Source organism: Meriones unguiculatus, chromosome 6 (assembly GCF_030254825.1).
Source record: "Meriones unguiculatus strain TT.TT164.6M chromosome 6, Bangor_MerUng_6.1, whole genome shotgun sequence".
Classification (NCBI taxonomy): domain Eukaryota; kingdom Metazoa; phylum Chordata; class Mammalia; order Rodentia; family Muridae; genus Meriones; species Meriones unguiculatus.
In genome coordinates, this window is record NC_083354.1 from 11799545 (window position 1) to 11821896 (window position 22352).

Below are 22352 nucleotides of genomic sequence, written 5' to 3' on the forward strand. Positions count from 1 at the left end.
ATACATTGCTGGGTAGAGTCTTTCAGAGGCCATCTGTGATAGGCTCCTGTCCTGTTTGCTGTTTTCTCCCTCTTCCAATGTCCTTCTCATTTACCTCTCTGAGTAAGGATTGATCATCTTACTCAGGGTCCTTCTTCTTGTTCAACTTCTTTATGTGTACAGATTTTCGTATGTTTATCCTGTATTATATGTCTAACATCCAGTTATAAGTGAGTATATACCAGAAGTGTCTTTCTGCTTCTGGGATACCTCACTCAGGATGATCTTTTCTAGTTCCCACCGATTGTCTGCAAATTTCATGATTTCCTATTTATATACCCTTTCAATATAACATTTAAATGTGTGTCATCTCAAATATGTCCATGTCTTTGGAAGATGTTTTTTTTGCAAGATTTTATAATGGCAGATAAAACCGGTACTTTGATGTCACCTTATAGACACCATTACACAGCTGCTGTTAGTGTAATCACTAAGCAACAGCTGATGCATTCACTCTGAAAATAATACAATTTTAGGACAGAAGTTCAGTTCAGCTCTAGGCCGTCTTCTTATATCAACCATCTGTCTTTAACACAATACATTCTGACTTTTAAAAAATGAACAAGGCAATAACTCATTTTTGAAGTTCTAATATAATGGTTAAAACACATGATGTTTCATGAAAGCACAGATTGAATAGTTTTTACTCCATTAATTTATCATTGTAGTTTTCTCTCATGTCCTGTCAGAGCAACTTTGAGAAGTTTGTGGACTAGTATTTTAGTATTTCATTCTCCTGGGGAAATTAGGCATGTTCACAGAAATACACACGCTGAGGCTCCGTGTTTTATTACCTTTGAGGAGAGTCCTGGATTCAGTTCAAAAGCAGGGGCCGTGCAGTTCACCAGCCCGTGTAGCACAGAGAGGACAGAACAAGGCAGGGTTAAAGTCGAGAAGAGAACTGTGTTGTGCTTGTAGATATCTGGAGCAAGTTAGCTCCAAAAACACTCATGTCAAATACAATTCAGGGATCATTAGGAATGAGAAAACTAGTTATAATTTCCTAACTTTGTTGTCCAATTTTCCACTGTTCTTCACTGATTTGACAAATATTTATTGGCCATCTTGTACAAGTCATTGAGGGGTTACTGGGTTGAGTGAAATGAACACAGTGGCAAGGGTCTCACTTCTAAATGTCAGTGGAGGCCATAACAAGAAACCGACAGAACAAATGAACTCTTCACTTTCTTATAGAAAGAGGGAGAACAGGCCACAGAATTGGATGATTTTAAAGGAGATAGGCAGAGTAGGTACTTCCTGGTGTACCAGCACGTCAGGGTGCTCATGGGATTTCCTATTTTTCTGTCATGGTTGTAATAGCTTAATTAAGTAATAAGGGTTTTATGGATTATTCCATATGGGTCTTGGGTCTTGGAAGAGAAAGAGAGAAAGAAAAGTGGTGGAGAACAAGAGAAAGAGAAGGGAAGGGAAGGAGGAAGGAAGGAAGAAAATAATATAAATGAAAAAAGGGAGAGAAGAAGGGGGAAATGAGTAGACAATAATGCTTCTTTGGAATTTATTAAATGTTTACTATCTTTTACAGTCCATTTTAGTTTGAGTCTGGATCAATTAAACCCTCATTAATGTAGATTGATTAAAGGTTTCTTATTATTTCTCCCAATTCTTGAATTAAAGACCACTTTAAAGTAATTTAGTTGAGATATCTAATAGTTGAGATCTATTTAGTTGAGATCTATTTTGTTTCTATTAGACTTAATAGAAACAAAATAGATCTAATAACATATTGACCATGTAGTGTTAGGTCTATTGTAGGACCGAATGGATCATTTTATGAATCATTTCATTTCAGTATTAAACAGATGCTAAATCCAGCAATAGTAGCTAGTGCCAAATATACTTTAACTAGTTTACTTAAACCGACCATGAGTCCTATGAGGTGAGTTTTATTATTACAAAATTTCCAGAACCTCCTCCCCTCTTCTTCTAGTTCTGGGACTCAAACCCAGGCACTTGTATATGGTAGGCAGCTGATCTACCACTGAGCTGCATCCTAGCCTTCATATTGAGGCATTTTTTGTCCCCTATGTGAAATAATAACTCTTATATTAAAACACTACTTCAGTTTTCATTCAGTCTCTTGGCTTTGGAAGAAGATTTTTCTCTGCTTTACCTTTATTATTTTGATGAACTCTCACCTGTATTTCATTCATGTAATTTAAAAATCACAGCATGTATTCTTAATAAAATCTAATCTTAGAAAATAGAATATTTGTGCATCTAATGAATTTATCAAAAGCCCTTGATTCTGAAATAACATTCTATTTGATAATAATTTATTTCATGAACTTTTTACACTTCATGAATTACTTTTAAGTTCCATGAAAGTAAATGGTACAACCTTATTGAATATATGATAGTTTATAGGTAAAATCTCATTTTAATGAGCTAGAGGGACAGAAAATGTCATTACAGTGGAGGAATATTGATTCCTAAATATCACAATATATTGAAAAATGTGTCAAACCTTATTAAGATTATTTCCCACTCTATACACGGTTATTCAAATAAAGGTCACCTTCTCTCATTTACACGGCTCTCACATTCTTCTTGTTGCTATGCTTGGAGGCGTTGCTATGCTGGAGTGATTCAGGCACTGCTCAGCAGAAGGCATAGATCTTAGGGGAAGGGGTAACTCAAGTCCCCCTTGGGGTCCAGATCTGCTTCCAGAGGATGAAGCCAGAGGCTGATGAGTTATAGGAAGAGTTGTACACAACGGAGACAAGAAATGCCAGTCTACCAATTATCGTCATTTATTCTGTTTCCTGTTCAGATGTGCCTCTGCAGTGCATGCGCACATGGAAGGGGCTGAGGGAAGAGCAGAGGTTACCATCAGGCTCTGCTCCACTAGAACGAAGAGGACTGAATCAGTTCCAAGTCTGACATTCACGAGAGGATATGATTTTATGCAACTTTAGAGTTTCTCCAATATGGGTTCCAAGGAAAATGGAGCTCCAGACAGTGACTAAGGGGCCTGGAGGCACTTTATGACTTTAGTATTATGTTTTTAGGAAGCAAGATTAGTTTCTCTAAAGCTGGTTCGCATAGCTGGGGTCCCTGCATAGTCATTTGTCTTTCAGTGACAGTCACATCTTGGCTTTGTAGTCTTTTAGTTCCTGTGTAACCTAATTGTATGTGAGGCACAGCTCCACACACTTCTGTTGTCAGCGTGTGGAGGCTGCTGCAGGAAGGTCATGGGACTGAGCCCCACTTAGGCTGAACTGAGACCCTAGAAAACAGCAACCAACACACCCCAAACCAAAGCCAACCAACCCAAAGACACAACTAACAGAATTTCTGTGATGTTAAAAAGGTTGTAACCTTACTGAAAATGCACTCTACTAGTTTATAAAAATTTGTACTTGTCTTTAACTGACAAATAATTTTATATTCATGGAAAAATACAGTGTGATGTGTCTGATCTGTGCATATGTTATAAAAACTTGAAGCACATTAATCAACATAGAGATCTCCCTACCAAATTGCATGCTTTATATAGGGTAAGAATTTGAAAAGTAGACTTTAGTAAATTGAAAGAACATGTTATTGGTAGTTACAAAACAGCTCTGTTAATTACTCACACACTCAGCCTGAATGAAGCTTCATCATAAGTTTCTTTCAACATCATCCTTTCACCTCCCCTCTTCTTGGCCACCCCTCTCATCCCCAGCCTCCTCACAGTGAAACACATCATATTATTAAGACAAGTGTGACATACTAACTAGTTGTAGAGATCTGATCACCAAGTTGTGGTTGACTTGGAGAACAACGATGAAGCCAGTGTCAACTGCACAGAAAAGTACGTTGGGATTCTGAAGCCATTTTAATTCCAGCTGAATTCTAGCATGATGTTCTACTAAGTCATTCATTTCACTAACATCCATCATATTCATATTCATATTTTTTAGGCAAACCTTTCGTCATCATCGTCTACAGTGTCTGAGAGTCAACTGGTGCGTATCTTGTTCTGCTTTGCTTACCTCTTTTGAACACTCGTATTTCTCAATATCTCGGAGCTGGAAGAGAGTAAAGAGATAATTAGTTCGCTCTCTTGTCTTACAAAACTTACTGATGTTTTAGTAAAGCCACATGATGGTTGCGCTTTTAGGTGGCTAACAGGTAAGACAATTTATAGACTGTAGCTACCATCAACTCTGAACAATGGTGTTATGAGATTAGAGTCAGAAGAAAATGCAAATTGAATTTAGAGGGGAGATCACTTCCTGAGGAGTGAGATTCCAAACAGTTCAAGGAGAGCATAATAATAATAATAACAACAATAATAATAATATAATGTGGAGCAGCTTCTGGATGTGTGGGGATGAAAGAGATCATCACACATGAGAATTAGCATGTGAATGTACAGAACTATGATAAGCAACCGAAACGTATAGTGAAAAACAAATGTAACTCACAGGTGAAATTTAAAAAATACCTAAAATTTTTGAGATTATAATATAGCTAGATAATTTTTCCTTCTTACTTTTTTCCCCCTTCTAAATCTTTCCATGTACCACTCCCCCAACTCTTTTCAAATTCATGGTGTTTTTCTTGAATTGTTATTACACAATATTTAAGAGTTCATAGTCACTATAAAAAAATAAATGAAACAAATGGACTAATTTCAATAATGGGATGTTATTCTCCTCCTGCCTGGGGCGTTGTTTCCTATCAGCCATGAAGACAAGAGGGACAGAAGATGAGGAGCCTTCACGGCTGTGAGAACAATGGAGATCAAACACTTCAGGAAACACTTCAAGGGACTAGTTCAGCTTTAATTCCAGAGAACAAAGGCTATACACTCCTTGGGGAGTGAGTGGGGAGTTCCAAGGATAGGTGTACATAATTGTTTAAAACTAGGCACTTCTTACTAGGGAACCCACTTGGAGACTGAATCTATGGGCTACTCCCTAGTAAGGGGAACAGGGGCTGTTTTTGACATGAACTCAGTGACTGGCTCTCTGATCACCTTCCCCTGGGGGTGCAGCCTTGCCAGGCCACAGAGGAAGATGATGCAGCCAGTCCTGAATAGACCTGATAGGCTAGGGTCAGAGGGAAGAGGAGAAGGACCTCCCCTATCAGTGGACTAGGGGAGGGGCATAGGTGGAGAAGAGGAAGGGATTGGGAGGAGATGAGGGAGGGGGCCACAGCTAGGATACAAAGTGAATAAATTGTAATAAATAATTAATAAAAAAATTTAAAAAACCTAGGCACTTCAAGGATGCTTGATTTGCATTATACAGCACTCTTCTATCACATGAATGGGAATACAGTACCTAATTATCCTATAGGCACAGAGGGGAGAATTAGCAGGGAGCTGTGTCAAAGACAGTATGTCAAATGCGATTAGGGACATCTATGTCTAGATACCCACTCCAGATGAAGTCAGGAAGCGAGCAGGAGGCCATGCTGGGGAGAGGGAGTCCTGCACTTTAACTCAGAGCTCAGAATGGGTATTCTGACCGGGAGGATTGCAACCTCAAACAGCAGGGTCCTCCCAACAATTGGATACAAATGCTAGATAAACATCATTTCAGCAGAACACTGATGTATTTGTACATTCTTTAGAAAGAAAAGTCTTTGAAACGGGCTAAGTATTTACATATCTATCAGCTCTCAATTCAAGTAGTGATGCTTAGCACATGATTTGAAGGGCTAGTAATTTGAGCTCTTGAAGGACTCAGCAGTGCTGGAACTGTGCCAGGCATTAAAGATCTAACCTCTAGAACATGTCATTTCAACCATGCCTGGCAGATCACAACTATACCCCAGAATCTCGAAGGCAGAGGTGAAAGAAACAGTAACGGGCCCAGGTTAGCCCTCGATGCTTACAGAAGTTGAGAGTAGTCTGGGCTGCAGGAGAGTCTGGCTTCAAGAACAGAGACAGACAAAACTGTTGAGTGACACAGTAATTTTATGCCTTTAAAGGTTTTCAACCTGGCCTATCCACTAGCTTGTTGTCATTACCAGTGTGCAGCTCCACAGAGTTATGACTTCAGCTCTGAAAATGCTTGCAACTGGATTCGTGGTACAGCTGAGTGGCGAAGTACTTACAAGCATCCGGGAGACCCGGGTTCAATCCGTCGCACTTTAAAACACAAGCAAGCAGTGTGCGGGTGTGCCTGCTGTATGTTTGTGTTTGTGTGTGCTGCATTTCCGTTGTTTATCCTGGGAGTCAAATGATGTAATATTGAGCTTGAAAGATGATTTTGGGGACTCTTCTGAGACTCACCCACAGTTTTTCTTCTATTAACTATCAACACAGTAGATAACAACTGGAAAGGAATTTTCTACCTGTAAGTTGAGTAAGTACTGTGCCCGCCTGACAGGATTTTAATGAGGCTCATATAGCACCATTAACTGCTTTCAACATGACCCTGTAGAAAATTATATTATTGTACCCTTTAGTACAATTATATATTATTGTAAGGGTTAGGTTATTAAAATATATGAGAAGCCATTTTTACAGACGGTGAAGTAGAGGCTGCAAGAATTTAAATAGATTATCTTTGATCATTACATTAATGTTCATTCTTGTTCTGTGTGGTTTTCCAAAGGAATCATTATTATTGATTTTTAAGTAGTTCAGGGGGCTTAAGAAACATCTGTTGAGTAAATTGGAAAATGGGCTTCTGAAGAACTGTTATCTTCATTGGCTACCTCCACTGCCTGGCTCATCCCAAAATTTTGCATTGTCTGCTTACTGTGATGATTTAATGAAGAGGGGCAGATAGGGTGAGGGTGAACTGAGTAGGACCCTCAGGGGCACTGGATCCAATTGGAAAGCGCTTCCTGTAGCACATTAAAAAGAGCAAGAGGAAATAGAAAACAGACTCTTTGTTTGAAGCTTTGATGAAGCTTTCCTAATCCTTGGACTGGACCATCTCAGTATTAATAAAAATGGGTTTGTCATCTTTTCTCTACTTGGGAAACAGTTTTGTTTGGACAAGATGGGTAAGATCTATTCATTTTTATTTTACAAGGGGAATGTGGATTGGCTACATGACGGCTAGCTCTTTTGCTCTTGGAATTCCGTGCCATAGCAAATCATTCAGCGTTGCTCAGCATGGGCTGCTAAATCTGCAGAGCAGACCATAAGAGGTTTAGAAAATAAACCACATGACCACATAGAAGTAAACGCAAATGCAGCTTACTGGAACAGAATAAAAAAAGAGCCTTAAGCTGGAAGTTACTTTGTCCAGGGTTCCAGGTGCCAGCTGCTATACCCTGCTTTACTGGGCATGACTCAGCTTCCTGAGGGCCCTTAAGTCCCTGTTGTTTAGAAAGGCTTTTGTGTAGAACTGATGTCTTCTTTAAGCTCAAAGGCAGATTCTCCTTGACCAGTTTTCCTTGACACAGCATACTTAGGAGCCACAGCATTCATCATGTACGCCTCCTCAGCTGTGACTCATGCCATTGTCTTTTTTTTTTTTTTCCATTGAAACAGTTCAGTCAGGTCAATCTGTATTGTGTATATTCCACAAAACAATTCTTGAGCTATGGGACGTGCTTTATAATGATTGAATTGCTGTGCTTACTTTTATAGAACTGTTATGGAAGTTATAAAACTTAAAAAAAAAAAACAAACAAACCAGTGAGTAGATATTTTTGTGAGTCATCTAGGGTACTTACAGCTGATGTTCTATATACATTCTATATTTATAAGTATGTATTTTACCTTTCAAATTTCTTTTATTGTTTTCCTTACAAAGGAAAGCATCTTATCTCCTTGGACCCTCATAATCACCACGTGCCATCTCAGTGCTCTCGTGGCATAAAAATGAATTCTCCTTATTCTCAGGAGATTTACCATACACTAGAAAATTTTGAATTCTGAGATATTCATTTGAAGGGAAAATGAACATAAGTATTTGATTCAAGCACTTTCTAATGAATTAGACTCGGTTGCCCTTCAAGGATTGAATGAGTGAATCATTACATAAATAAATGAAATAATGCTTCTTTTATCTACAATGTAAATTTATAGATTTTTGGATTCTTACAAGCTTTGTTTTCTGCTACAAAATTTCTAAGAAAAAAAAAGAACTACTGAATAGTGAGAAGATGGAAGCAAACAGACACAAGTAGCAGTCATGTCGCTTTAAAAAATTTTTGGTGCAACTCTTTGCTGTGTGCTACTCTATTGCTTTTTACTTCTGTGTGACTATCTTATGATTCAAAAACAAACAAACAAACAAACAAACAAAAAAGAGATTACAGACTTGAAAACGTGTCCCTTTTATGTCTTTTGTTCCACATCATATCACCTTATAATTTACGTCTGTAGCTACAGGCAACCTATCATACCATTTGTTGAAGTTACTAATTTAGGAAAGATGTCCCTCTCAGAAGCCATCATTTAAAAATGTTGGCAACAAACTTGCTCAGTCACTGCTGGCAGTAAATCTCCAGCTTTTTGGTCTACGGCCAGAGGCAGTATCCACTTTCTGTCATAGAATTATGATTATAAGTTCTCAAGGCTGAAGAAAAATCTAATTTTATGTGTACTAGTAGCAGTGCTCAAGTAAAAATGTACATGTGATGGATTATAAATACAAATAAATAGCATCCTTAGACTAATGCCTTTCAACTCCCCCGACTCTCAAAATAATGTTAGAGGACTCCCAGAACTCTATTCTTTCGGTCTCAGACCTTTTTCCCTGAGCATAACAGTAGAGTGACATGTGATATAAGCATATTTCACTCATTTGTATTTTCCATTTTTTTTTTTTTGTAATGAATGCATGCAGGGGTGCCTCAACGTGCATGGCTTTGGCTTTGGGACTGACATGACTGGAGGGACAGGAATGAGGAAATGACAGGCATACTGAAAAGCCGGGATTGAATGTGTCATACACCCTGATGGAGATATTCCAGTAGCAGCCTGGAGACTCAGTGCATTTATTTATTATCTACAGCATGAAGGAGGAGTTAGCAAATCTCTATAGGATTCCCTGTTTTGAGAGAATGCCCTGTGGATTCCCAAAGCTGAGAGTTGTGTTGTATCCATCTTCAATGACACTACGGTTTTGGTGAAGCCTAGGTCCCATTTGATGGAATAGGTCCTCAAAGCCTCAGACAGAGGCATCATCAGAGTTCACAAACAGGTGTTTAGTATTTGAGGCCCTTCATAAGGTTTGCACCTAGAGTAAGTTATTTTTCTCAGTCAGCTTGTCACATTTGCTAACACTCTCCATCTTGAGACTTGTTCTCTCTGTGTTCTGGGCATGAGCTGTGTGAAAAAGTCCTTTCAATTTTTCCATTTATTCTAGATAAAAAAAAAAAATCACAGAATCTCATTTTCTGGCATAACTGGAGTGATATGTGTCCATCTGTCAAAAGTCTGCTTACTCTACAAGTGACAAGAAGCCCTCCGTGTGAGTTCAGTTGTTAGCTAGTGACAGTCTTACAGTAACTCACTTTTATGGACTCCTCTTATTTGATTTATATAATTTTCTTTGTGTTTGTTTGCACAGAGACTTGGCAAATTAGATTTGTAAAAAAAAAAAAAAAATTAAGGAAACCCTTCAAGAGAACTCCTACTTGATGTTCAAGGAGAGCAGATTACTTTGAGCTAAGGGAAAAGAGAGATGCAGAATTTGTAAAGAACAGCTTGTTCTTCCACAGGAGACAAAAGACCCTTATAAACCAGTGTGTCTGGAATGGCGGGGTCATCTCCAGCTAAGCAGCTCCTTTGACAGAAGGTCTTGTTTAGTACCTGGTAGTGTTTACTTTGCACACAAATTATTTAGGGATTTTTTTTTTTAAATGCAAGTTCTAATCCATATGTCAAAAATGGCTCTAGAGTCAGTCCTGTGTAGTAGGTTCTCAGGCGATGCTCACAACTTCAAACAGACTGTATTCTACGTGGCAAGGCACTAGGAGACTTCTTGGATGGAGGCCTTGGTTTATTTTGTGCTAGATATTTATGCCGAGAAAATACAAGTTATATCATCATTGGACATAGAGAAACAACATATTAGGAAGAATAGAAAGTCGATATGGAAGGGCCTCCTGTGTGCCCCTGTTAGCCCTTGTTGCATTATGTATATTAAAGGCCTTCTGAGGCTGTACTTTGAGGCTACATTGGGGTGATGGATTTGAGCACATAGAAATAAGGCTGATTCAGATACATGATGTGGTGTCGTTCCTGAAGAGACCAGAAGATTAGGACTATAGTGTGGCACTCCCCTTTATGAAAGGGCACAGTTAAAGATTAGAATTATAACACCCCGTGAGGTTTGCTGTATCAAATTGATTTCCCAAGATTTTATTGTCTAATGCCTGCATTTCAGAAATGAAAACCTATGTCCTTTTGCTCTCCTTATCCTGCTATCATGCTTTGGGAGTATATTGTTAATCAAATATAGGCAGTGCCAATTTTAGACTCATTGGGGAAGAGAGAGAGAAAGGGAGTGTATAAGAGGAGAGTGCATATATATATGTATGTATGTATGTATGTATGTATGTATGTATATCAGTCAGCATTTGAAACCATGGGGTTCTATCATGTTCCAGGAATATGTAGAAGATCTAGAGGGATAAAAAGGAAAATGACATAGACTGATGCAACAACTTCTCAAAAGCAGGGAGAAACGAAGAGATGAATTCAATTGAAACGGAATAAAAAATGGAAGGACATCATCATTAGATGTCATGGAGAAGCCGGCGCTTTAAAGATTTTAAGTTTCTGTCTATTGTTCTCTCTATCTCATAGCCATATGGGCAATTAAAATCACAAACCAGGTGATAAGATCAAGTGACGTAGATTTAGATCTCTGTTCACATAATAACTGAATCATGTTTGACTTTCTGCCTTTGAAGTTTTTACAGTGTTGGTGAAAAATCAACATACAACCCTTATCATTCTTATGTGGGTAAACTACAGACTTAGAAGAATGTTTAGAAGAATGAGGTGTTATTAGCCACAGATGGCCCTCAATTGTTTGCAACTGGCTGTGAGTTGTGTAGAACAAGAGCAAGAGGCATAGGCCACCCACAACTTGATTTGTTATACGATGATTACAGTTTTTTTTATTTAGTTACTTATTCACTTTGCATCTCAATTTTATCCTCCTCCCTCTTCTCCTAGGCCTTCTCTATATCCCCCCTCATCCTCCTATTCCCCCTCACCTGCCTATCAGAAAAGGGGAGTTCCCCCCACAAACTCACCCCAGTACATCCAGTCCTATCAGGACTGAGTACTTCCTCATTCACAGTGTCCTGGCAAGGCAACCCCACCAGGAGGAAGTGATTGAAGAGCATGCAAAAGAGACAGCCCCCATCCCCTTTTTATGAGACCCACACGGAGGCTAAACTGCCCATTGTGTGTGTGTGTGTGTGTGTGTGTGTGTATGTGTGTATTAAGGAAATCTTCTCTCTCTGAGAGAGAGAGAACCTAGGTCTAGTCCATGCATGGTCCTTGGTTGATCCTTCAGTCCCTGCAAGCCCCTCTGAGCCCAAGTAAGTTGGGACTGCTGATCTTATTGTAGAGCTCTTGTCCTCTCCATGTCTTTTTATTCTCCTCCCCCCAGCCCATTCTTCTACAAGGCTCCCTGCACTCCACCCAATGTTTGGCTGTGAGTCTCAGCTTCTGTTTTGATCTGTATCTGGGCCTCTCTGGGCACAGTCACGTTAGGTTCCCGTCTGCAAACACAGTGGAGCATCATCAATAGTGTCAGGGGGTGGCTCTCTCCTATGAATTGGGTCTCAGGTTGCTCCAGGCATTGGTTGCAGATTCCCTCAATTCCTGTGGAATAAAGCTAGAGCAGAGAGGAATACAGTTTTAAACTGACCAATAGGGAGAGAGTTTGGAAGCTATGATGAAGGTCATATGAACGGGAATATGAACAGTATCAAAGACAATCTCTGCCTGTTTTGTCCTTTCCCTATGGTTTGGAACTTGTGGCTATGGAATATGGACAATTATACCAAATCATGGTACAGAGGCAAAAATAAAATAAAAAAAAATAAAATAAAAAATAAAATCAAAGCACACAGCTTAAGAAAGAGCAATTTGTGAAAGCCAGTTTAGCAATGAAGAACAGGGACAACTCAGATACTTCCGGGAGACTAAGTCTGAGATGCAGTTTTTAATAATGATAAAAAGTGGACAAACCTCACCTCACAGTGGAAACTGGAAACAAGACTCAGTGGTTATCTAGCATTGAGAAGGCCACCATATCCAGGAGGCACACAGCAAATAAGGAACAGAGAGGCAGGCAGGCATTAGGAACTGACTCTGAGAGTGAATGTGTTGCACTTAGCATTTCACACCCTGAAAAGTCTCCTTCCTTTTTTTCTGTTTTTACATTACTTTAGAGAGAGAGAGAGAGAGAGAGAGAGAGAGAGAGAGAGAGAGAGAGAGAGAGAACAGAGGACAACTGTCAGTTGTCTGGGTCTTGGGGATTGAACTCAGGTCGTCCAGCTTAGCAGCAACCTCCTTTACTCTCTGAGCCATTTCACTGGCCCCACACACTTTCTTTTCTGATCGCATCCTTGAAGGCGTTGGTCACAAGTCAGATGGGCTCTAGGCCAATATAACTTAAGACATCTGCTTGCAATGCAGGAGAGGAGGCCGTTTCTCTGGCGCAGATCAGATTCTGTTAGGCAGTGTTCTCCTCTCTTCATGCTGGCACTTGGCTTACAACTCCTAAAGTTCTACATTGGTTTGGGCACCTGGAAGGTCATTTTGATTTTCCGTATTGATTTCATGACAAAAGAGTAGAAATAGGAGAGAGAGAGAGAGAGAGAGAGAGAGAGAGAGAGAGAGAGAAGAAATTATCAGGGCATCTCATGGAAAAGAAGGATATCTGTACAGCATAAGGTCGTGGCTGCATTGCCCGGCATATAATTGGAGTGGTGCTCTTATGCTGTGCACTTGAGAACACTTGCCCTCATACTTGTTAAATAATCGGATACTACTGGCACATTTTTCTCCCTGGAGATAAAGCAGTTTCTTAAGTCGGAGCTATTTCTCAGCCTGGAGAAGGAAAGCGCTTTTGCAATCTGTATTTCTCCACTTGGCATATCCATGGAAGACAACTGCGGAAATAGCAGCTGCAAAAAGCATTGCAGAGCGACATTTATTCAAGACTCAAAATACATCAAATGCTTTATAGAGCAGAGAGATAGATGTAATCCCTTAAGGCTTAACTTGTGAGCACTGGGATTGACTAGGCAGTGCTAATTTACAGTTTTCCAAGAGGAATGGGTTCGACAAGAATGATTGTAGCAAAAAGCTCAAACACAGAGTGGCACAATTTCTCTTTATTGAATTTTCACTTGGCATTGTTTCAAAATGTATCAATCATTTTGTGGCATTTGACAGGGTGACAAGATTTTACACTTTGTGAAACATTTAGAAACTCTTCCAAGAAAGAAAACCCCTCTCCTATTGCCATCGGCTACAATTTTATGAGTTCCTTCTGACTGATGTGTTAGCTAAGTGTATCCTGATACAAACTACACCAGATGGAACTTACTGTACAAGGAGAAGACAGTCTTAGAGAACAACAGGACAGGATGCCTAGCTGGGCCCAGGGAATGTTTTGGCACTCGATCCTAGCACTTTCCTCTTTTGGCTGCAGCTTCATGAAGCTCTTTTCATTTCACTCGATCTGCCCTTTAAGTCTAGTTAGGGCATCTTATAGATCCTGCATTGACATAAAGTAATTGAAGGGAACTCAGATCTCACTATCACATTCACGGGAGGGGTAGCCTGTATTCCATCTCGACCTAGTTCTGCCATACATAACGTGTATGTGGCTTATATTTAATACAGATGAACTTTTCAAGGTCTTCTATTCTACTAGAACCTATATTGTATGTTACAGAACAGGCACTCAAAGAACATTTGTCAAGGGAAGGATAGGGGAACATATTGGGTGTGGTTTTGCAATTTTAGGTTATGATAGTAGATTTGTATAACTTGGATGCTACCATAATCAATGAACTATTTGACCATAATTTTTTAACAATCGAGTTTTATATTTAGTCACATTGTTAAAATAATCTGATTTCTGGACTGTTTTATTCATTATTTTAAATACAAATTTAAATAAAGTTGTGTACAAAAAAAGAACCTCAAATTTCAAAAGAAAATTATTGTTAGAGCATTTGGGTAGCAACAGTGACAGACTTACTCATTTTGATAGTGTTTTTCTCCATTTTTAAAAACATTTCTCCTTCATGAAGACTAAACCTGGAGTGATTCGCCCAGTACCTGTAAGATCCAAACTGTTACTGAGGAAGGAGGAAGAAGTTTATGAACCCAACCCTTTCAGCAAATACCTTGAAGACAACAGTGGCCTGCTTTCTGAACAGGTGAGTATTACACAGAAAGAAGCATTTCATATTATGATAAGTGCCTTTATAAAGTAACAATATAATATCATACGTGCAAAAAAAAAAAAAAAACCACCTGTTTAGTACATTCTATTCCTGTTAATAGAAAAGGTCATTTTGTAAATAATTAGAAATCATATTTATTTATTTGTTTGTTTGTTTGTTTCAATTTATTCACTTTGTATCCCAGCTGTAGCCCCCTCCTTCATCTCCTCCCAGTTCTACCCATCCTCCATTTTTTTCCCCCGTATGCCCCTTCCTTAGTCCACTGATAAGGAAGGACCTCCTCTACTTCTGTCTGACCCTAGCCTATCAGGTCTCATCAGGGCTGGCTGCATCATCTTCCTCTGTGGCCTGGCAAGGCTGCCCCATGCCTCAGGGGGGGAGGTGATCAAAGAGCCAGCCACTGAGTTCATGTCAGAGACAGCCCCTGTTCCCCTTACTAGGGAGCCCACTTGGAAACTGCGCAATAGAAATTCTTTATCCTTCAGGGGTGCTACTTTGAAGCATCTCAAAGTCCTTCTTAAAAAAAAAAAACAACAACAACAAAATAACCCAACCAAACAAACCAATGAACACCTACAAACAAACAAACAAACAAAGAACCCCAATATCTACACATTTATGTGTTGTGTGGGAACCTACACCCGTCATCTCAAGACCTCGTGGGCATGCTGTGGATGGCCTCATGACGCTGAAGTATTTCCGAGTCCAGCTTATATTCGAGAGTATATATTTTAGGTTTGTCAGGGTTGACAAAAATCCCATTGTCCAGATTCGTATTAACACAGTATGTTTGAGGGGTGATGCGATTCTTTTAGCTTGAGTGTGCTAATTACTTTACAGGGCGCACGTCACTTCATTGCTGTGTGTCGAGAGTGCATGCTCACTCAATTTGCATCATGTGTGTTGCATGCTCCAGAAAGGAGAAAGGAAAACTGTCAGTAGGGCCTTTCTACAAAAAATAGTGAAACTGGCATTCCACATACATCTAATAAAAAACTTTAGGGCTTATAGAGATGGCTTGGCAGTTAAGGGTGCTCATGGATGCTGCCAAGGACCCACATGCAGTTTCCAGCGCCCACACGGTGCCTCACAACTGTATCCAACTCTAGTTCTAGGGATCTGATGCCTCCTCCGTCTTCCCTGAGTAAAGTACGCACGTGGTCCACTCACACATGTTGCAAGCCAAACTTCCATGTACATAAAAGAAAATAATAAGTTAAAAATGTAAAACGTATACAATACTTCATTTAGACACCAAAGAGGAATTGTGGATAAGCAATGTAAAATGGGGAAAAAAATATGTGGGCTACAATCAGAACACATAAACCCATCGCCTTTTATAATCCATAATGAATCTATCTGTAAAAGAATGTAAGTGTATTCTCCTCTTTAAATGTTTAACTCAAAAGCGACAGCTAGCAATATTCCTAAAATGCAGGTTACGTTAGTATTTTTAAGACATAAGGGATGTTTCCTGTGTCCTGTGTGAGTCCTTTGACCCTGGTAAAATTGGTTCTCCCTGGCTTCAGTTTCTTAATGTATGCAGTAGGATGTGAGGGTCAAGTCCTTTTCATGGATCTAAACTAACCCCTAAATTTTGGGTTAGTTTAAATCATTGCTTAACCCTGAACGGCTCTGAAGTCTTTATAGAGCCTTGAAAGGTTCATTATACGTACTTTGTCGTGAATAACTATTGACTTTATTCATATAATGAGGTGGGAAAGGCTGTGTCCAGCTGTGGTTTCAGCTCCCCGTGCTATGACCTCCTGATGCATGAGTTCAAGTTCAGACTGGACAGCAGCACAGTGAGATTTTATATCGGGAATGAGAGGAAAATTAATACTAAAATGTTCCCCACTTATTTATGTTCACTTTGTGAGACAGCTCTGGTTTTTATAAGTTTGAACCTTCAAAGAGCATTAGAGGCAGTCTGTATTCATTGGGGAAGAAATCCTACTGGTATTAATTCTATATGTTACAGGAATAGAAATTTCTATTAGAAAACCAGATTTCATTGTGAATGAAAACATTTATGAAAAACCTATTGTTTGTACAACACTAATATTTTTGAAGATTAATGTGAAGTTTTGGATTAGAAAATCACTATAGAAAGGCTTTTAGAATATAATGTATTTACATGGCAACAAACTACAGCTGTTAAAATAAATTTCAGATATTATTACCTATGCACTTTACAGTTTTCAAGATTTGGTTAACTGCTGTAAAACATAGATTTTTAGTGTCTATATAATCTTGAAACTTAATTTTTCTTCAGGCAAGCTCTCTTTTGGAACATCAGGTTAATTTGCCTGTAATTTACCACCTTCACTGTCCTGTTGAATGATGAATTCCATTTCTAGTGCAGAAAATTCTTGTCTTTAGAAAGAATTGCTTTTTTTCCCTCTGTTATTTTGTAGCTATTCGAGTCAAAATATTTGCTTATGCTACGACATACATGTGTGTATTTCCAGATAACTGGATACAAATGTTGTCTGTATTTGTGGCCTAGAGACATAATTGTGTTTACATTTCCTTTTGTTAATTAATTTATTCATATCAATAAAATATCCCCACCTTGTTTGAAGGCAGGACATCTGATCTCATAGGATATTACAGAATGTTAAAAACAAATCCAGCATCCTACTTATATGTGAATTTCAGTGCTCTATTGGTCTCATTTGTTGGTTGTGTAGGAGTGGGTTAAAGTCTGACAGAATCCTGGGGCTACTGCCCAGCCAGGAAAGGTACATATGCTCAGCTGCTTTCTATTTGTTGAGCACGTTTGTAATTTCTTTGTGTCTAGAGTCTACAATGAAGCAGATTGCAAAGTTAGCTTGCACATGTAGATAGTTAGGGCTGCTTAGAAATTCAAGGGGTGCCAATGACTCAACCTTACTGGCATTGCTACCTCACCAGAACTTCCTATGGGGACGTTCACCGTCAGCTCCAGTCAGTACTGCTCTCTCTCAATCTGCCGTAGAACAAATCAAATGTTTCCAAACTTGGCTGATCTCATTCGCCCATGTAATAGAAAATTCCTTAGGCAGGCAGGCCGGCCAAGTTGAAGCAGCTCACACTCACTAATCTCCCTTGTACCGGGGGCAGTTCCACATGACAGGGCATGTTGGATGGGACTGTTGAGTTCATAAATTTCCCCTAGCAACTTCACTGCCATAAAATATGATTTCAAAACCCTCTTACAAAATGTCAGATGCTAAAGATGATGGGAAGAGGCAGAGATGTATGTATCATAGCTCAACGCGATTCAGCTGGGCAGCCTATTGAACAGATTAGGAGCGGACAAATTGTCTGGAAATAGCCTCTCAGTGCTAAAAGCAAAGTTTGAGACTAAATGCACAATCTAGTAATTGAGACTTATTATTTAATGAATTTCCTACATCAAAATGTCCTAGGGAAGAGAGTATCATTCTGTATCAGTTGGATTTAAAAAAAAAAAAACTCTTCTGAATGAAGCATATGCTTTTTTTTTTAAATTAACTCCAAATCTATTATTGTATCAATTTATGGACCTTTTGAATTATTACAAAACACTTTCCTAGTCTACCCTAAACATACACATTTATACATACTCACAATGATTACCGTGTACCTTGAAGACTGCTTCTATTGACAACTAAAGGCAGGGTTAGATATAATTACCGGGCTTGATTGGGCCAGTGAGCACGCTGTGGGTGCAGAGATCTGAGATGAAATGTTGTTAAGATTGCTTTGATGTGAGCATGCAAAGTAACCAATGGCTCACTCATCGTATAACCTACCTATTTATCTAAAGGTATCTTCCCTACTGAATATTTCCATTTTGATATAAAATACAATAGCTTAACTCAGTTTTACAAAACAGCATGTAAACACCTTTTCTTCTTTATGGTAATAATGCAGTCAGTGAGATTACATAAGTTATTACCAAGCCTTAGAGAGCCAAGCATGGGGGTCTGGACTGAAGCAAAGTAAGACGTCTATTATTTTAATTGATTGTTCCAGAGACACTCGATGTTTCTTTATGAGAAACATCATTTCCCAGCATCTCTGCCCCTTCCGTTTCATTTTTCTTCTGACCTGTTTCAGTGGAGGAAGGGGATGTGTTTGGGTTAAAATGATCATTTAAAGCAGTGGTTCTCAACTTGTGGGTCGTGACTCCTCAGGAGATCGAATGAACCTTTTACAGGAGTTACTTAAGAACATCAGAAAACACAGATAGTTACATTATGATTCATAACAATAGAAAAATTACAGTTACGAACTATCAACAAAAGTGATCTTACAAATGGGGCTTCCACAACATGAAGGACTCTATTAAACAGTTATAGCATAAGGAAGGTTGAGAAGCCCTGATTCACAGAATTTCATACTTAGCACCCACAGAAATATAAAAGGATCGTTGTGGGAGAAATTTCCTCCTTGTATTCTTTGCATTCAGTTTTTCCCCTGACATTTTCAAACATTCAACTTGTCTCCCTTCTATCCCAATTTCTCCCTGTTCAATGTTTCAACTTGATGATGATGGGAGCAACTTTCAAGCTGTCATTTAATTATCCATCAGGTTATATTTTAATTGTGACCTTCACCTGCCTTTCCTTGCTCCACCCAGGTGAAATAACAGGCAAATATCTCTGTTACAGATAAGAGAAACAGTGCATCTCTTTATACTGAGTGCCATAAATTAACAATTTTTTCCAAAGTCATTTTTCAATCAAGGTGGCTCAGTTTTTTTCTGTCACAAATGTGTCTTCTATCACCTTTTTAGATTTAGAAATGGCTAAACGACTTAGACTGTTTAAAAGGAGTGAAGAACAGAATTATTTTTTTGTTGTTTTTTTGTTTTTTGTTTTTCTTTTTTCTTATTTATTTATTTATTTATTTATTTTAGTGTTTCATTGATTTTGGAAGGTTTAATTCAGAGGATATGGCTATTCTCAAATAGTTCTATCCTTGTGAATGTTTTCTCTTTTCTCCCTCTTCCCCCTCCCTCCCTTTCTTTCTCCTTTCTTCCCTCTCATCACTTTATATATAAGAAAGAATTAATCATGAATACACTGGTTAATATATGTAATAGATAACTTGTCATGAACATAATAAACTAATTTATTCATTTGTATTTTTGAAAAATGCCCATTTGAAATAATATTATTTCTCCTCCAGGATACAATCAGATATACTCACTGCATATTTAAGCTTTCATTAATCTTCTTTGGCATTAAATTTCTCTTGACCTTGTCTTTATATCAAGAATTTTTGAATTCTTGAATTTTTGGTGAATTTTTGGTTACCAGCATTTATGTTGCTAAGGAGACTTCTTTTTTATTATTAATTACAGTTTATTCACTTTGTATCCCAGCTGTAACCCCCTTCCTTATTCCCTCCCAACCCCACCCTCCCTTACTCACCTTCTCCCATGCCTCTCTCCAAGTCCACTGAAAGGGGAGGTCCTCCTCCCCTTCCATCTGACCCTAGCTTATCAGGTCTCATCAGGACTGGCTGCATTGTCCTCTGGCCTGCTATGGCCTGGCAAGGCTGTTCCCCCGTCAGAGGGAGGTGATCAAAGAGCCAGCCACTGAGTTCATGTTAGAGACAGTCCCTGTTCCCCTTACTAGGTCACCAACTTGGATACTGAGCTGCCATGGGCTACTGAGCAGGGGTTCTAGGTTATATCCATGAATGGTCCTTGGTTGGAGTATCAGTCTCAGAAGAGACCCCTGTGCTCAGATTTTTTGGTTCTGTTGCTCTCCTTGTGGAGCTCCTGTCCCCTCCAGGTCTTTCTATCTCCCCCTTCTTTCATAATATTCCCTGCACTCTGCCCAAAGTTTGGCTATGAGTCTCAACATCTGCTTTGATACTCAGCTGGATAGAGTCTTTCAGAGGCCCTCTGTGGTAGGCTCCTGTCCTGTTTCCTGTTTTCACCTTCTTCCAATGCCTATCCTGTTTGTCTTTCTGAATGAGGATTGATCATCTTACCCAGGGTCCCCTAAAGAGACTTCTTCATCTGTTCCACTTTACCTGATGTAGGTAGCAGTAAGAATCTTCAATATATTTTACTCTGTTTTTTTGTTTGTTTGTTTGTTTTTAAGCAAACACACTAAGAAGTCTGGCTTGCTACTTTTTAAATTTTATTAATTACAGTTTATTCACTTTGTATGTGAGGGGCTACTTTTGATGTCATAGTACAAGGCATTATTTACTAGAAAGGTAATCTAGTTTTAAATAAGAGCCTTGTTAAACAGATTTCCTAAATTCCATCTTGGTTTTGAGCCTAAAATTATTAAACAAAGGAACTTCAAAACAGAAGATGACTGCATCAGACAGATACTATTCACAGCTCAGGTTAGAGCATCAGAGAACTTCACTGGTTGGTGGGAGGAGAAGATTCATTCATCCATGGCTCTTTATAGGCACCTCCATAACAAAAGTTCCCCTTGACCCCAAAGTCAAGGCAGCCTATGTCTAGCACTGCAGAATGTTCTAATCACATGCCTTTGGAATATTTATGTCTTCTGGCTTAAGACAGGATAATGCATACGGTTATCTCCCTTTTTGCACAGTTCCTGTCCTCAGCTTCATTGGGAGATATTTTTATATGACCATTGAAGTGTGCACAGTGCATTGGTCTGTGCAGGACAACCTGGGCTCAGATTTTTTTTGGCTTTGTTGGTCTTCTTGTGGGGCTCCTGTCTCCTTCGTGTCCTTCTGTTCCCCACTTCTTTCCATAAGACTCTCTGTGCTCTTCCCAAAGTTTGGCTGTGAGTCTCAGCATCTGCTTTGACTGCCTGTTGGGTGGAGCCTTTCAGAGGACCCTCTATAGTATTCTCCCATCCTGTTCCTTCTCTTCCACCGCTTCTGGTGTCTATCCTGTGTCTATCCATTCTGAATCAGATTTAAGCATCCTCCCTAGAGTCCTCCTTGTTATTTAGCTTCTTTATTCTGTAAATTTTAGTATAGTTATCCTGTATTATACAGCTAATATCCGCTTATAAGTGAGTATATACCATGTGTTCTGGGTTACCTCACATAGGGTGATCTTTTCTAGTTCCATCCATTTACCTGCAAGCAAGGACCATTCATGGAGAGGACCTAGACCTCCTGCTGAGATAGCCCATAGGCAGCTCAGTCCCCATGTGGGTTCCTGAGTAAGGGGAGCAAGGGGTGCCTCCATTGTCTGCTCTTTGAACCCTTGCCCCTGGCTATGAGGCCTTGCCAGGACACAGAAGAGGAAGATACAGGCAGTCTTGAGGAGACTGCCTGAAGAGAGGGCAGATGGCAGGGGAGGGGAACTCCTTCTTTCAGTGGACTGGGAGAAGTGAATGGGGGAAAGAGGGAGGGAGGGGGCTGGGAGGAGGTGAGAGAGGGGACTACAATCAGGATAATGAATAAATTGTGAAAAAAATATATATTTTTTAAAGTGTGCACAGTGACAGAGGAATGCAGAGTTTTCAGTAAGGTCTCCTAGTCGTGCCAGAAGCTACACCCATCAAGTCTCACAAATACCGTTTTTTTTTTTTTAAAGTCATGTGTGTTTTCAGGGACTTGTAATCCCAGCAGGGACTGTGAGGACAGACATGATTCCTAGGACTTACTAGTTAGCCAGCCTAACCTGATGGGTGAGCTCCTTGTCAATGAGAGCTTCAGTTTCAATAAACTGGATGTGGACCTCCTGAGGATGACACATACCTGTTAAACACACACACACACACACACACACACACACACACACACACCACATACACACAAACTAGGTAGCTGTGTGGGTTTATTTTTATTCTATATTATACTCTAGTGGTATACATGCCTGTTTTTTTTTTTGCCAATAAAATAGTGCTTTTATAAATGTGACAGTAATCTGAAACCAGCTGTTTTGATACTTCAAATATTGCTTTTTTTTTTCTGGGATTACCTTGGCTTCTCCAGGACTTTTATGCTTCCATGTGAGA

The 22352-nt window shown here is 39.3% G+C and overlaps 1 protein-coding gene across 18 annotated transcripts in view; it reads left to right on the forward strand.

The window, feature by feature from the left end:
• The window catches only part of Mlip (muscular LMNA interacting protein), a 243963-nt gene that overhangs the window by 170580 nt on the left and 51031 nt on the right, over positions 1-22352 (forward strand). For all 18 annotated transcript variants that reach the window (XM_060384729.1, XM_060384731.1, XM_060384730.1 and 15 more), the window contains 2 exons: positions 3966-4010; positions 14254-14382. In XM_060384729.1, coding sequence (XP_060240712.1) covers positions 3966-4010; positions 14254-14382 — 174 coding nt within the window. The remainder of the gene's footprint in view (positions 1-3965; positions 4011-14253; positions 14383-22352) is intronic.